The sequence below is a fragment of the Chaetodon auriga genome, chromosome 2, assembly GCF_051107435.1.
Source record: "Chaetodon auriga isolate fChaAug3 chromosome 2, fChaAug3.hap1, whole genome shotgun sequence".
Lineage (NCBI taxonomy): Eukaryota > Metazoa > Chordata > Actinopteri > Chaetodontiformes > Chaetodontidae > Chaetodon > Chaetodon auriga.
This window is the reverse complement of record NC_135075.1, coordinates 16,380,216-16,396,357: the sequence shown is the minus strand read 5'-3', so window position 1 is coordinate 16,396,357 and position 16,142 is coordinate 16,380,216. Positions and strand designations below refer to the sequence as shown.

General features: G+C 40.8%; 1 protein-coding gene across 2 annotated transcripts; it reads left to right on the top strand.

Moving 5' to 3' along the window:
- The first annotated feature begins 1,643 nt into the window (after nt 1-1,643).
- Nucleotides 1,644-14,206, top strand: capzb (capping actin protein of muscle Z-line subunit beta). Of its 2 annotated transcripts, XM_076757933.1 has the most exons (10): nt 1,644-1,913; nt 6,822-6,911; nt 8,808-8,929; nt 9,469-9,582; nt 9,668-9,809; nt 10,347-10,463; nt 10,557-10,622; nt 10,959-11,035; nt 11,384-11,485; nt 13,093-14,206. In XM_076757933.1, the coding sequence occupies exons 1-9, from the start codon at nt 1,911-1,913 to the stop codon at nt 11,475-11,477; spliced, it is 825 nt and encodes a 274-aa protein (XP_076614048.1). In that variant the 5' UTR covers nt 1,644-1,910; the 3' UTR covers nt 11,478-11,485; nt 13,093-14,206. The 2 variants fall into 2 exon arrangements, with proteins under 2 accessions (XP_076614048.1, XP_076614038.1); XM_076757923.1 differs by lacking the exon at nt 11,384-11,485.
- The last annotated feature ends 1,936 nt before the right edge of the window (nt 14,207-16,142 follow it).

Genomic DNA, 16,142 nt, shown 5'->3' with positions numbered 1-16,142 from the left:
TGTTTTGGCTGGAACACAATCTAGGAATGTTTTGGGAATAAAAATGGGTCTCACCTTCTTTTAGTCCAAGAGATATCTAATTTCTCACTTGATTTGTTCATAGTAACACTAATCATTTTTGGGACTGTTGCTGAAGCTTTTCTCCTCCTCTTCTGAACTTCCAGCACACTAGATACTGGAAGCTAAACTGCTGCTTCCCACACACAATCAATAATATACAGATGTTGGTGAGGTTTACCGGCAGGTTTCCCATTTACAAACAATCCAGGCTGCACGCGCAGCTTCAGGGCAGAAAGCGCATTTGTGCAATGTCATGACAGCTTTGATTTTGAGATGTTGAGAAATAAATTGGAAATATTTATAAATAATCAAAAATAAATACATGGAAGTACACATGCATGAGTCACATGTTTGTTATGACATACAGTACTTCACAACAGTTAGCCACTGTGATATGGCAGCTACAGCCACAGTAAAAGCATTAACCTAAACTAATGGGTATAGAGAAGAATTACCTTTACAATATATAAACATGCCCCCTAAAATGTATCGGGAAGAATGACTCATATGTAATGAACAGCTGTTAAACATTAAAAACCTTGGTCTGCAGGAGACTGTCACTAAAGTGGTAATTCATAATGAGGGAGCTCCTTAAACTGTCAGAATATCAGCAACCCAAAACAATTAGCTTAAGGGCAGGCAGGAGCGTTGGATGTTGTTTACACACTGTTTATCAACAGTACTACACATTCTTTTACATTACAGGGTCTCATTTCATTCAGTTTTAATATCAAAAATTGCATTAATGGACCACCAGTCACCACAGGTGTCGCCAAATCTACCAGCGCTCCCCATGCAGCTTACCATTAACGCTCATAACTATATCTTAAAAACATTTACCACATCTTTGCAACTTGTATACTTGCATCTTTCTCGCATTTCTATAATGCAAATAAGGGACTATTATACAGTCCATTCAACTGAGCAAAGAAACAGCAAAAGTAAATTTAAGGAAGGCTCATAATAAAAGCATCTTGATTAGGGACATTGCCAGTATTAGCCACAATAAAAAATATACAACAAAAATGCAAATAATAGTGACCCAGTAACATTTGAATGTTACAACAAACAACTTGTAACAAGTGAACAGCCTGCTATATTTTTGCGACATTGACTGAGATTTTCAGAATTAACATTTCGTCAGAACAGCTTCATTATTGTGATGATTTGATTAATATTTGATTAAAGAATGATAACAACACTTACCACAGAAGAAATGTCAGAGGAGTCGTATGCATAAAAAGGATGTGCACAGACGTCAATTTGAATATGGTATACGGTAATTGGTGACTATTAAAAACCCATATAAAAGAAATTATTTTGATTTGCTTGATTTCTGACATTATAAAAATGTTTATGAAAGAAGCAGGCGGCACTTCGTTGGTTTTTGTTTCATGGGCTGTAACACATTTATAGCAGTTTCCAGTAATCTCTGGTCAAGCAGAGCTTTTTTTTTTTTTTTTTTTAATCGCTCCATCAGTGTATTTTTTTGTGTACTGCCCTCTCCGCCTGCATATTTACTGCACCACTCCTCTCTTTCCATACTTGGCAATGCCGTTCTTGCTCCTTCGCTATTGGCTGCTGCAGAGAAAGCCCGGAGTGACCCGGACATGCAACTGGGGCCTGTTTTCTGACTGCAGCCTCCTTCCTGTAGCCCGGTTGAGGAAGTGAATTTCGCTGACAGGGCTGGGTTCAGTGAGGGAGAGGCGAACAAAACATCTTTACTGACAAAAAACATCAACAAGAGCCGAGAGGAGCGACTCGTTAAACCACAGTAAGGCCAAGGTGTACAGTCATCGGTGAAATCGTTCTCCCCTGCCCCGCTGAGACCGCCACAGACCGCCGCAGACATGGTAAGGGCCGCGGTAGAGCTGGTGGGAGAGATGGGGACGGGGTAAGAAGGTTTTGGTGGGGCTGCTGGCTACTGCTAACTAAGCGTTAACGGCTAGGGTTGCTAAGCTAGGCTAACGCTAGCTGGAGGAGCTGGGTGGTAACCTGAGAGCAGCAGGGGATCCAAGTGTATAAATCACCGATGCATATCTAACTTGCACTGTGCGCAAAAACTTGTGCGTACCGGATACGAATGAATTAGCTTCGTAGCTAAGCTAGCAGCTGTTTTCTTACAGCTAGGCAGCTAGTAGCTAGCAGTTAGCTATGCGAGATGCCCCGTAGGCACAAAGTTAGCACAGGATGTTTTGGATTTGACACAAGTTCGTGAATAGTATTAGTGGGGTTCGCTAATGTAACGTTCACACTCACACACATACGCACACACTCACACTGCCCTCCAGTCGTGCACTTCACACGCACACACTGGCTAAAATAGTCAAGCGCCGGGTTGCCTGTAGCTAAAATAAGACTACTTGCTCCTCCTATTCCCAACCATGACAAGCTGTCAGCCTCCTCTGCTAAGTTTTTCCTGCCTTGCGAGTCTGACCAAGACTTTATGTTGTCCCTTGAAAATGTTCAGCTCTGACAGTCAACACAAATTGTACCGCAATTATTGTTTACTTATCACTTATTTTTGAACATTTTGCTACCCCTTCATCTTATATGACAGTAACGTCGCTGTATTTGTCATATATTTGTGCTCAATGAAGTCTATTATTTGACTCCAGCTATTCTAGCATAATTGAGCACCATCGTGTGCTTTCACACTGTAGAAGTGTGTTTTTGTAGTGTTTTCACATGACCTAAATTGTTGTATGCCTGAGTTGGGAAGAGCAGCTGGTTTGTGTCCACAGTCACCCACTCTCCTCGGCCTCACCTCATCCATCCTGCTGACCCTGGAGGTTGTTGGTCTGAGCGAGTGTTTACTTGGAGACAGGAGCGCTGTTAAACATGGTGTCAAGGAGCGCAGGTGTCTGATGGAGCAGACTGATTCATCAGCTGAGAGATTTTTTAAAACCGGCAGAAAGCAACTTGGAGGAGGGGAAGTGGCCTGGGAGACATTGACTAGAAACTTATGTCATGTTCAGGGTCGTCGCCCTTAAGGAAAATGTTTATGGACAGAGAGTTCTCTACTTTGTAACATGCCATTGTCCTTTGCAGCCAGCCGCTGCATGAGTTTCCTCTGTTAGGCTTATGCACTTCATGGATAAGCCAAGGTGGATGGTTTTGTTGACATCTGAACTGTGCTGATGTTGATATTGATGCAAGCAATTCAAAATAATTCCCAATGTAAATGTGTCCTTTTTCCAGGTGGTTTTGAATGAGCATTGCAAACTGTTCTTCATATGTCTTCATAAGCATGTTTGCTTGTAATGGTAGACATTAGTGCATTTATCATGCCAGGGTTGTTTGGGATTGTATTTCAGTAGGACCAAAGCCAGTGTATTGTGACTTGTGGCACTATCTGATAATGCTCAGATTAAAATAGTTGTGGCACTTATTTCCTAGTTATCTCTAAGGGTTAGCTGAAACTGGTTTTGTCCCTCCACTGTTACACACACCTACCTACATCTTCCCACACATTCCCCAGAGTTTCATGTTGTGGCTGGTCTGTCCTCCTCTACTCACTAATAGCCTGCCGCTCACTGCATATTTAAGGGCGAGAAATCCCTTTGTGGAAGGCTACATAGTCCTGCTGTTCAGTGTCTCCTATGGCTGTCATTATGAAGAAGTTCTTAATTAAGTCCAATTGACTTGCCTGCTTCAAGAAAATGAATATTTCACATTTCATTTATCCTAAAACTGCTGCACAGCAGAGAGACCATCACAGGAAAATGCTTTTCTTGTAAGGAATGTTACCTTCTGGATGCAGCATACAGGAATGTTCATCTGCAGGGGTCAAAAGCCCGGGCCTGCTTCTTCACAAGCTGTGGTTTAATGGAAACACTGACCACATAGCAAACGTATGTTGACTGGCTAAGCACATAACAAAATAAGCCTCAGTAAACAACTCAAAAAAGGAACTGGCTTCAGTTGGTCTCAGGCTGTATTGACTTTGCGATTAATGGTTGTAGACTGTGATGACTTTGCAGTTTTTGGTGAATTAATACAAAACACGAAGTTTACAGCAGCGGTCACCAACCTTTTTACTCCAAAGACCGCATCTGATTTTCATTCAAGGTCAGAGCTCCAGAATCATTGGCAAAACAAAATAACATTTAATCAATTCATCGATTCATTAACATTACATCTCTTGTGGCTGGGCCAGCCTGGAACTGAGGCAGACAAGGCTCAGACAGTTCGGCCATATTTATATCTGACTCACACATTCGTATAACTACATTTACACTAGTTGAAGAAACTGTGGACTAGAAAAAATTAGGCTCAGTCTGTATCTGCAATTTAGGAGCTGGTTAATGTTTCAGATGAAAAATTATTTAGGCCTAATTAGCTCATTATTGACCAATTTAATAGAAAACTAATGTTATGTTTATGTGCGTATATCAGTGTGAATAGACTCCTAAAAACATGAAGAGATACTTAAGTAGAAAATGCTCGCAGACCTCCATAAAGGAGGCAGTCAGTGCTCAATACAAAACCCACAGTTCAGCTATCAGTGAGTCCTTATCTCAACAAAAAAAAACTTCAGGATCCCAGCAAGCAAACAAAAATACTCAGTGAATGTCCAGCCTGAGAGCCAAACAGCGCGATGGTGGGTCCATGAGTAGGGAAGATGGACTTGGAGAAGAATCCAACTCTGTAGGACGAGTGAATTATGAATTCTCGATTTTTTGACTCACTGCCAGGGTTTTGTAAATTAATTTTTGATCACTCTCAGGGCGGACTGAGACCTGAGACCTCCTCTACTTTTTAGTAACTTTAGATGAGGAATTTTCTGAATTCATTGTTATTCTGCAGGATGGATGCAGCCCTTAGGCCTCCAGTGGACCATCACTGCATTATGGTGATGACTCTAAATGAATGAGGTGCTTTATTGTCTTCACTGCTAACATGTAAAACCTATCCACTGATAAACTCAAAGCTTGGCCTGAATGATGGTTGTGTTGCGCCTGACATTTACCCATTTGTAGTTCACCTCAGTACAACTCATCCTTACCAAAAATGCCACCCTACCACATTACCTGCGGCTGTTTGATGATCAGCTGATAGCGATTCAGTGTCATATCTGCTACCCAGTGTGCCAGCCCTGGTGTTATATGATGTGCGTCACACTGCTACAGCCAAGTGAAGCACTTCCTTTGACAGCTGATGGACGATGTCTGCACTGACGTCACTGATGGATGCAGTCAGACGTGCCACATGTCTGACAGTTTTGTGTATGTTTTGATTCAGTTTGTTCAGACATTTGACTTTTTGGGGTCCGATTACTCTCTCATCTTCAAGATCCAGATTTTTTTTGCTCTTCAGATTCTCACATGACAAATCATGAGTGCTGTTCAGTCTGTTGAGCTGGAAATGTTGCGTCTGTAACAGTGAGCACAGTTTGCCTGCAAGGGTGTGAATATTTCCTGCACAGCAACTCCTCTCATGCTCTCATACAGAATGTGGCAAGCCGTTATCATTGTGCTGTTTTGGAGACATGAAGGATTATTTTTTTTATAGAGAGCATGCCAGTAGTGAGTCCTGATCCAATGCCTACAAACTGGGCCTGCTTTCAAACTACTGAGCCAATTCAAGTTTGAAAGTTCTGCTTTCTCCATTAGATGGTGATTGTAACACAAAGAGGAAATTTGTAGTAAAAAAGCTGTAACTTTGGAAGACACCTACTTGATTTGACTAACAGACTGCTTAAGCCACATGTTATGTTCAGATAAAACAGCTTGAACCTCAGGAACGCTGTAGAGATCCCTGTTCTCTCAGCATGAATATTTTACTTTAGTTCAAATGAACTTGTCAGCAGCAGATTAGAGATGTGGTTGGCCTGTAAAATCTTGCTAAGTTGGGCTCAAATCACCCAAAACTTTTTTAACCGAACAATATCGATCAATTAAATTCAGCTGATGGAGTGTAAAGTATTGTTGGTCCTGAACAGTTTATATTATAATGGCTGCGTGTCTCAGAGTGTAAACACCTGTTGAGAGCAGCTGTTTTCAAGAATCACTTATATATTAATCCACTTTGTAAATAGGATTAATATTGTTTTGACTTTCCACTTCAGTTGCAGTGAAGCACAGCACAAAATAATAGTACCGTAATTTTGCTTTCATTGAAAAGGTATTTTTGTGCCAGCACAAAAGTTGGGCTAAATATCATCAATTATAATACATCATAATATATTATATCATATCATGATAACCAACATTTGACCTCAGCCTGTGTGACATACAGTTTTTAATACTACAGAAGGGTTCGTCAAACTTTGTGTATGTATATCAAAAGAATTACGACTCACTTATGCACCAACCTTTTATTATGTCATCTGCATTTAGTAAAAACATTTGCTCTGAATGTTGTGTGGGTAATTATCTCCTTTTCATTATTGTCTGTCTTCACAAAAAGAAAAATTTATACCAATAGTGTTATTTGGTACAAAACATCAGTGTGTTACAGATGGCGGTGGTCAGTTCATTTTCGTTTTGTGACTATAAACATACTGATTATCTTTGGAGCTAAAATACTTTTTTTTTTTTTTGTCTTTAACAATGATGAATCAGGACTTTTTTTGTTTGTTTGTTTTTGACACAAGCTCAAATTCTGCTAATTGAAATGTAGCACACCTTCAGCAACATACCAGGGTACAGTAACATACTGCATGTGGCTGGAGGAAAGCATTGAACTGATGTGTTTCACTCTAATCTGTCAGTCCACTGTAATAAGTGTTGTCTCTGCTGGTGTTGTGTGTGTTTCAGAATGACCAGCAGCTGGACTGTGCCCTGGACCTGATGAGGCGTCTGCCTCCTCAGCAGATCGAGAAGAACCTCAGTGACCTCATTGACCTGGTGGGTTTCTGTTTTTATCTCTTTATCCTGTCAGATTTCCTTACAGGTAAAAACACACACAGAGTGTAGACCTGCTCACTGTATGTGCATGTAAAATGGATTTTGGAGCATAACTGGCTTCCAGACTATTTGTGATGTCACAGAATCATGCTAGTGCATAAACATCTTAAACTGAGATTTAAGGAGAGCGCAGAGAAATCTGTTTTTTCGTATAGTTTTGGCATTTGAAACACAAAATGTGTTGGTAATGCACTTTTTAACACAGGTGACCCCTCAGGAGTCAATAACACATTTGAATCTAAGTGGAGCAGAACTGTAAGTGGATGTAAAATGACAGAGCTGTCTAGTAGGAACTTGTGAACAGTCGCTAAAAAGTTTTTCTGTGATGGCTGAGTCTCAAAATTTGCTTGGAAAGAAAGAAAAAAGCCTAGAAAGGACAGGACAAGAACAGCTGAGGTGCTGCCTTACACAATAGACTTCTCATTTTAGGTCATGCGTGCTTGATCAAATTTGTGGTTAATTTTTGCTGAATACAAGACAAATATCAAGTCATAAAATCTAAAACCCTTCATCTGCAGTTGTACTAATATATTGCAAATGCAGTGTGTGTGAGTGAGCAAAACCATACACACACACACACACACACACACACACACACACACACACACACGTACACGTGCACCCTCTGTGGTTTTGCTATGTTTCACTGTTGTTCCTTATTATGCAAAGTGCAACAGTTGCTGCACATCATTATGTCATCTGGGCAAGTGGAGCTATTTTCAGCATTTAATATCACAGTCATTTTTTGTGGTTGTAGTTATTTTAGAAGTGAAGGGTTTTCTTTTTTAAAATCTCAGTGTGACACTTCAACAGCTCCACATGTTGCCTGTAAATGAATCATTTGTTTCTTTCAGTGGACCTTTTATACAGAGCAGTGCCGGCTGAGAAAAAAGCTGACAAATTAAGCTAAATCAGACACAAATCACATCACACTTTTACCAGTGTTTCCATGGCACCTTGTTTTGTGGTTTCCAGCCAGACCCCCACCTGCTCACCTTCCTCTTCCCTCACCTTTAACCTCTCTCCCCCCGGGCATCAGCTCTCTCCTCACCCATTTCGCTGTGTCCGGTTGTTAGTGATTATTATCGCAGCTGTCAGTCACCCCCGCTGCCAGGCACTTTTTGGCTCCACCATCTCTGCTCAGACTCTCTCTGGTAATTCAGAATCACCTGGAATACCTCTGTCTTTCCTGTTTGTCCCACATCTCTGCCCTCTCCTCCTCTCTGTTCTCCATTTTCTCCCCTACCACACTCCTCCACCTCCTTCCCTTGTCTCACTGTGTCTGAGCTGCCAGGTGTGGGTGAGTTCGGGGGTGTGGGGGCTTTTTCAGGAAAACAGGGCCTCCTTTGTGTCTATGCCCTGATGTAGGAGGACATAGAGAGGGGCGTCCGAGTCAGTCTGTGAGAAGTAATTTGTACCCCCTTACCCTCTAGATATTATGTTTCCCATTGATATTTTATTCCTGCTCCACTCAGTGACCTCTACTTATTGAGTGAAGGTGAAATGTGAGAGACAAGAAAGAAATTTAGGTTCATTTTTGACCTAAAATAAGACTTTCCAATACAAGGCTACTTTTATTGTTTCTGTCCAGTCTGTTTCTCCACAATCCTGCATGTTCTGTTTTTTTTTTTGTAAGTTAGCATCTGTTACAGGAACTCTGACACACACAAAAAAGCTTGTTCTTATATCTCAAGACAAACAAAACCCTTTTGATCAGGTGTCTGAGGAGTTGAGATGTGTTACAAATGCTTGCTTAAGTTTACTGCCTCTGTGTCAGTGTCTGCTGTAGAAAACAGGTTCATGGACGGAGCCTTTTCTCTCTGTGTGTGCGTCCAGGTGCCCGCTCTGTGTGAGGACCTCCTCTCCTCTGTGGACCAGCCCCTGAAGATTGCTCGGGACAAGGCGGTGGGGAAAGACTACCTGCTCTGTGATTACAACCGAGACGGTGACTCCTACAGGTGAAGTTTATACCTGCACTTCAGTCAAAGGAATATTAACTACATTAAGATCAGTTCACCTGCTGTTGGAAAATGGGCCACAGACAGTGACTGAAACCAATGTTTTAGCTGTTTTTTTTAATGCACTGTAAACTTAATCACATTATCTGGGTAAAAGATATGAAATATCCACTTGTACCCATTTTTATTGCTATTTTGCATTAGAGTCAGGTGCTGTCAAAACTGTTGTCCAACTCTGTCCATGAAGTTTGCACCCTAGTTCACAAAAATTAGGATTTTAAAGCATGCTGACACTATCATCTCACAGTTTACGAGTTCACACAATGTGTTGTACAACTTAGTCTAAAATCCAGTTTGTCGTCCAAACGCCCACACTGGAAGGTTGAGTGAAAAGCCAGCCATCGTAGAGAGGGGGAGACGGGATAGCATTTAAGTTGGGGATAATGGCACACATTTCTGAAAAGAGGTGAGGAAGTATAAGTTTATTGCCTCAAAAAAAGGTGGCACACTCAGTTCTGTTGCCCTCTTTCATCCATCAGATCCCCGTGGAGTAATAAATATGACCCTCCCATTGAGGATGGTGCCATGCCTTCAGCTCGCCTGAGGAAACTCGAGGTTGAAGCCAACAACGCCTTCGACCAGTACAGAGACCTGTGAGTGCCGGTGACACTATCACTGCACAGTTTGTAGTAACCAGTGAGTGTTGCCGTCTTGTGACCTGATGTCTGGGTTTTTAAGGTACTTTGAGGGTGGTGTGTCCTCCGTGTACCTCTGGGACTTGGATCATGGCTTCGCTGGAGTTATTCTCATCAAGAAGGCCGGGGATGGATCCAAGAAGATCAAAGGGTGCTGGGACTCCATCCATGTGGTGGAGGTGCAGGTGAGAATCAGCTGAAATGAAACATTTGAACTTGCTCCTGCTCAGTCTGTTTGTTTTCTTTTTGATCCTGGATTTATGCATCATGGCAGCAGAAGACGTTTAAAATAATCACTGAACATTGAACAAGGCAAACGCAGTTCATTTTAAAGTATTAGTTTCACTTATTTCACCTTTGTTTAACCAGGATGTCTCTTGAGATACATTATCTCTCTTTCAAGGCAAACCACAATGACAGCATAGAGTACTTAACATAGAATCACATGAACTTACAAAGACCACAAATAGAACTATTTTTTATATGAAGTGGTCAAACTCTTGAGTTTTGTCCTGTAAGGCCAGAGGGGATTTCAATAATCCAGCAGCAATAAGTGAAAACACTGACAGTTCAGAACTTTCAGTAACTGCATCAGGATGAGCAAAGTAAACATAAGCGATGTGTCAGACATGCTTGAATCTTCAAGCAGTGATGCAGCATAAAACTTTCCAGTTTAGTTTGGAGTATTGTCTCATCGCTTGTTGTGACTGTGTTGCGAGCAGGAGAAGTCCAGCGGTCGTACTGCTCACTATAAACTCACCTCCACCGTCATGCTGTGGCTCCAGACAACCAAGACCGGCTCCGGTACCATGAACCTGGGCGGCAGCCTTACAAGACAGGTACACTGTTGACCTGAGCTGAAAAATCTGCTGCTGCTGTGCCCAACCTGTCTGTCGTCATCCATGAACTCAATTTGTTTCCCCTGTTCACAGATGGAAAAGGATGAGACAGTTGGAGAGTCCTCACCCCACATCGCCAACATCGGCCGCCTTGTTGAAGTCAGTATGCAGATGATATTCTGCTCGTTTAAGCTTTTTAACGGCTGATTTAAAGCAGTGAAATGACTGCAGTGTTTTCTCAAGAGCAGGTGTCTGACACCGGATTCTGCTGATGTTTAATGTTGTGCTCTTTAGCAATGCAGCCATTATTAGCTGAACATATTTTCAGAAGATGGAGTCAGCCTGTGAAGACTTCAGACAATAGTGTGAAACAGGTTGTGGATGTAGTAATTAAACTCTGGCTGGTAACAAACATGCAAAGCACCATTTCAAATGGCAGATAGAGGCACAGGGCTTATTAAAAATAAAAAATGATGATCTTGATGTTTGTTCCAGGATATGGAGAATAAGATTCGCTCCACACTGAATGAAATCTACTTTGGCAAGACCAAGGACATTGTCAACGGCCTAAGGTAAGACTGCATGAGTTGTTTGTTGTTGTTTTGGACCGTCTTCTCTCCTTTTACATCACTTCCAGCCAGCAGGGTGTGAAGAAACTCTATTTTCCTGCTTGTACTAGTGTGTTTCTTTAATTTCCTGTCTGATATTTTGTACTTTTGCTGCTCCTCTTTTTAGTTGCATTTTTCCTGTTTTCACCTCACCTCCTCCCTCCCCATCCCTCTCTTCAACCTCTCCTACCCATCTTCTTTTCATTGCCTTTCATCCCACTTTTCTGCTGCCATTCTTCTCACTGTCTGTCTGTCCTCCTGTCAATCCCTCTGTCACTTCTCCTCCCCCGCTGCCTCTCCTCTGTGCTCCAGATCTATTGAGTCTTTGCCTGATAACCAAAAGTACCGGCAGCTCCAGAAGGAGCTGTCGCAGGTTCTCACCCAGCGTCAGATCTTCATTGACTAGGGTCAGAGGTACATCTTGGCATGGAGAAGTGTGTGTGCATGTGTGTGTCTGTGTATTGATAAGTAGAAAGAAGGAAAAAAAGGGAAAATGTTGCTCATTCCTCACCGCTCTGTCTTCTGTCTGGTGCTCCTTCTTGGATGTCTGACGGTACTTAAAGGAATGAAGCAGGCGAAGTTCAAATATTGTTGTTTGAACTTGTTTCTTTGAAACTGAATACAACATTTTTCGTATTATTTAATTTGTGCCTGTCAGGTTGCAGGTTGCATTAAAACTACTTTCATAGTGTAGGATGGCCCTCAGCAGACTTTAGCATTACATGTGGGCAACAGCATATAAATACACTGGCACTGTCGTTATATTTGCATATGATGGAATAAAGGCTGTTTATTTAAAATAAAAAGTTTAATATAATAAACTGTGTCCTCTGTAAAGACTAATTGAAACTGGATTTTGAGGCCAATGCCAATATTGAAATTTAGAAATTAAAAAAATCAAAACACATGATTTTTATAGAGATCCCTTAGATCTGGTTAAAGTTGAAAAGTAAACTTGTGTGCGCCCTCTGTTGGACAAACTGAGACACTGCAGCTAAATTACTTGAGACATGTCTTTTCATATTGCAGTTTCTTGTTATTTGTCTTGTACTGACTTGTGCGTTGGGATGACGTTCATGTAATTGTTATCTACAACAAGCCAGAGCTGAAAGTAAAGCAGAAAATCATACAGATTTTTAAGTGCATGTGAAAGTTCAGGCTCACAGGTGACTGTGAGCGAGCGAGTGTGTATGTGTGTGTGTCTGTCAGTGAGAGACTATAAGCTATATAAACACATTTGCATGCTCGCCAGAGTGTTGACGGTTGAGCAGCTGTGCAGGCATGTTGTGCAGGTTTTTGTTTATCTCTACAGTCTAACAGATGATCTCTGTGAAGGAGTGACACACTAACCATGTCAGACTATTCAAAGCCACCACCCCTGATCTTTTGCGGTTTGTTGCCCTAATAAGGTTTTCTGAAATGGTGTGTTTATTCTGGACATGTCCTATCAAAGGAAAACACATCTGTAGGATTGTGTGTGTGAAAGCTCAGCACTGAAATAAAACTAACAGCAAAATCTGAGCAGCATAAGTATTCACCTCTGTGCTGTTATTAAATTTAAAGCAAACTCATTTAAGACTTCCTGATGTCAGTTGTAGAGTATATTTGCTTCGTTTCATCATGCATCTTAAAATAACTTCATATTTCAACTCGTATAACAAGTATAAAGTGTAAAGGCTGATCAACAGTGCTGAAAGGCCCTGTAGGCAGGTGAAGCATGCGAGTCAAGTGCAAATAATAACAAATAACTTGTGGTTTAGTTTGCCTGACATTAACGTTTCATGTGTGCAGTATATTATACAATGATGATGCATATTTCTCACCGTGCATTCCCCACAGAGAAGGAGACTTGAACTGTGATGTTTGCATAACTAATACTTTTAAAGAGTTCATGTCCTGAACTTACAGACTGTGTGTCTCTGTCTCACTGGAGAAACTTCCTCCTCTTGCTGTTTTCATATTTGATCTTGCACACACTGATCACCGTCTCTCCTCTCTTTGTGTCCCCCCTCCTCCCACAGGAGTGTTCAGACTCTGGCTGACAAGTCAAAGCAGGAGGCTCTGAGGGTCGACCTGATGGATGCACTCAAACGCAAACATAACAGCTAGAGATGCTACTGTTGTTTTTCTTCTCTCTCTCACTCTCTCTCTCGCCTCATCTCTGCCATCTTTTCTCTGTTTCTTTACGTCTCTCCCTCCATGCCTGTTTCAGTGCTGCACTTGTTTATTTGTGGAAAAACAAAAAAGGAGAAAATGCTTAGCTTTTTATTCGTTTTTGGGTTTTTTTTTTCTGTCAGGTTTTCGTTTATCATGCATCTCATCTGCCATGAAGCCATTCACTCACGCTCCCTCTGTCTCTCTTCACCCCTCTTTTCTCTCTGTCTCCTCTCACCCACATTATGAATATAATGATAGTATTACCACGGTTAATGATAATCTTACAGTGTGAGGGTCATTGTAGTAATAATCCCTGATGTCCTCACAGCCGACGTGTCCGCGGTCCGTTTCAAATGAGCGATCTTTGGCCCTGCCCTTCCTCTGTGACGAGGAAACGGACACAGACCGTGCTGTAGGCGGTGTAGGCTCCGCGGGGCTGTCATTATTACGGACATCAAATTTATTTCTAGCACCTATTTTTGTCTACGACACCCCCCAATATATTTGTATAAAATTATTACTGTCCGTGTATATCATTCTTCTGGGCGATGTAAACGATGTGAACACGAGGGCGGCCTTCGGTTTGTGTTGGAAGGTTTTTACTCCACTCTGTCCACATGCGTGTGAGCCTGTGTGGGAGCATGGAGCTGCGGTGAGTGGAAATGTAGACTTATCAAATATGAGGATGGACTGTTATAATCACCGGGTGATTACACCCACGTCGTCAACCCCCCCTACACTGTGTATAACATGACAGTTTGCTTCCCCCTCTGTTCTGCTTACTCAACCTTTCTCTCTCCTCACCTACTCTGTCTTTGTTGGGGGTCACGGTTTGTCTTTGTGTCTCAGTGGAAACCTTTGACTGTTTCCATTTTGGAGGGGAATCTTTTGTTGTATTTTTGTTTTGTTTTTATTTTGTAAAGCTTATGATTCATATTGTATTAGAGCCTCCAGCAACAATAAAAACAGTAAAAAGCTCCTCTTGCTCATTTTTTGTCCTGCATTTCTTACTGATGTGCCTCACTGTGCAGGTAGAGGACAACATAACAGACTAGAAAACCACTGCAAACACTGCAGGTGGTCATTTACTTTCAGCCCCCCATTTATCATTTCTAAGCTGTATATAAACATTTAGTAAATTCTGTAATGTATAATGTAAAACACACTATAATCAGATGTGTGTTTGTATATTTGTTAACTGTGGGCCTCCATAATTGGAGTCTGTAGTTAACGGATAGGACTGACAAAAAAAGACACAAAAGTGGTGTAAAATGTTACTTAGGTACTCTATAAACACACAGAACTGCCCATGTATCACATTACATTACTTACATTTGTAACTGTTTGCGTGTTTATTAAATGTTTACTGTGTATAAATGCTAAATATTCGGGGGGGAGTTCAAGTGAAGCGTCAGCTAAAGGACGGTCTTGTGCCAGTTGGCAGCATTTGTCAACCTACTGTTTGTTTTATGTCTATTAAATCCTGACAAATATTCGATTAATGAGACTGAAAACATGCACATCTTAGTTTAGCGTGTTAGCATGCTAATGTTTGCTAAACAGTGGAAAAATAAACATGTCAGTGCTCTATAGTAAAGAAACTGTAAGAGACAGTAGTGGATATTTATTAATTACCCAAGTACTGTGTTTGAGTGCAATATTGAGGTACTTGTACTTTACTCAAAGGCAAATATTGCAGCTCCTCTTTTACTTTTGTCACTGACATTTTCTTTCATGATTTTCTAGGCTCTGTCCTATAAATATTATATAATTTAGTATTTCATTGACCAAAGCACCTGCAATTAGTGACAGATGTGTGTGTATATATATATATATATATATATAGATGTGTGTGTGTGTGTGTGTGTGTGTATATATATATATATATATATATATATATATATATATATATGTGTGTGTGTGTGTGTGTATGTATACATACATACACACACACATATATTTATTTTATTTTTTTTTTTTTATTTTTTTTTTTTTTACCTCTTTGTGTCATGTTGCTGACAAAATCTCTAATTATTAGGTATCATCTGAAAACTGTCTGCTGAATAAAGTTTAGTACAATTTGGATGAGATTGAAAATGACCTCTGGTCGTCACATTTGCCCCTTTGATGTGCTTCTCATTTCAGTCACGTCACAATCAATTATTTAACCTGTTCATTTTTTTATTTAATTTTTTTTCCCCTGTCAAGCAGCCGATTTTTCTACTTCTCTGAAAAGATGATGTTTCCAAGGTCAGTAATGAGCTTTGAGCCTAAGCTTTTATGCTTTTATGCCAAGATTGTCATACAGTCCTTAAAGTGCGCAGAAAAAAATGACAAATCTGTCCATAACAACTGATCCATCCATCCATCCATCAGGCGACACAACATAATGACATTTGCATGGAAATGTTGTATTAAGGCAATGAGACGGACGAATAACGCCTGCGCCGGTGAAAACTGTGTGACTGCCGTTTGTCCACTAGGTGTCAGTGACATTCAGCACATCAGCTGAGCTCCGAGCTCCACAACTATTCAGTTTTTATCAATGATTTCACTGATCTGAACTCAGTCCAGATGCATTCATTTGTTCTATCCGTAACTTCTCAACACCCAAACTGACGTGGAGAGCTCCTAAAGTGTGCATACATAGCATACATTTCTATTTCTATTTATTCTAATCTGAAATTTCCCTTGCGGGACTAATAAAGAATTATTGAGATTTCTGTTTTTTTAAACAGGATCTGAGTGAAATGGACAAAACCATGAATTAATGAAACCTAAGGACACAACACATCAGCTGTTGGATCTGAGAACAAATGAATTCCAGTTGGTTTGAATTTAGACTGAATTAAAATGACCTTCTTTTGGCAGATTTTTTAACAGTGAGCAGCCAGTGAAGGACAGCTTCAACACT

Coding starts and splice junctions, on each gene's coding strand:
- capzb (XM_076757933.1), top strand. Junction 8,930..9,468: donor CGAGACGGTGACTCCTACAG/GTGAAGTTTATA, acceptor TTCATCCATCAG/ATCCCCGTGGAGTAATAAAT. Junction 10,623..10,958: donor ACATCGGCCGCCTTGTTGAA/GTCAGTATGCAG, acceptor TGTTTGTTCCAG/GATATGGAGAATAAGATTCG.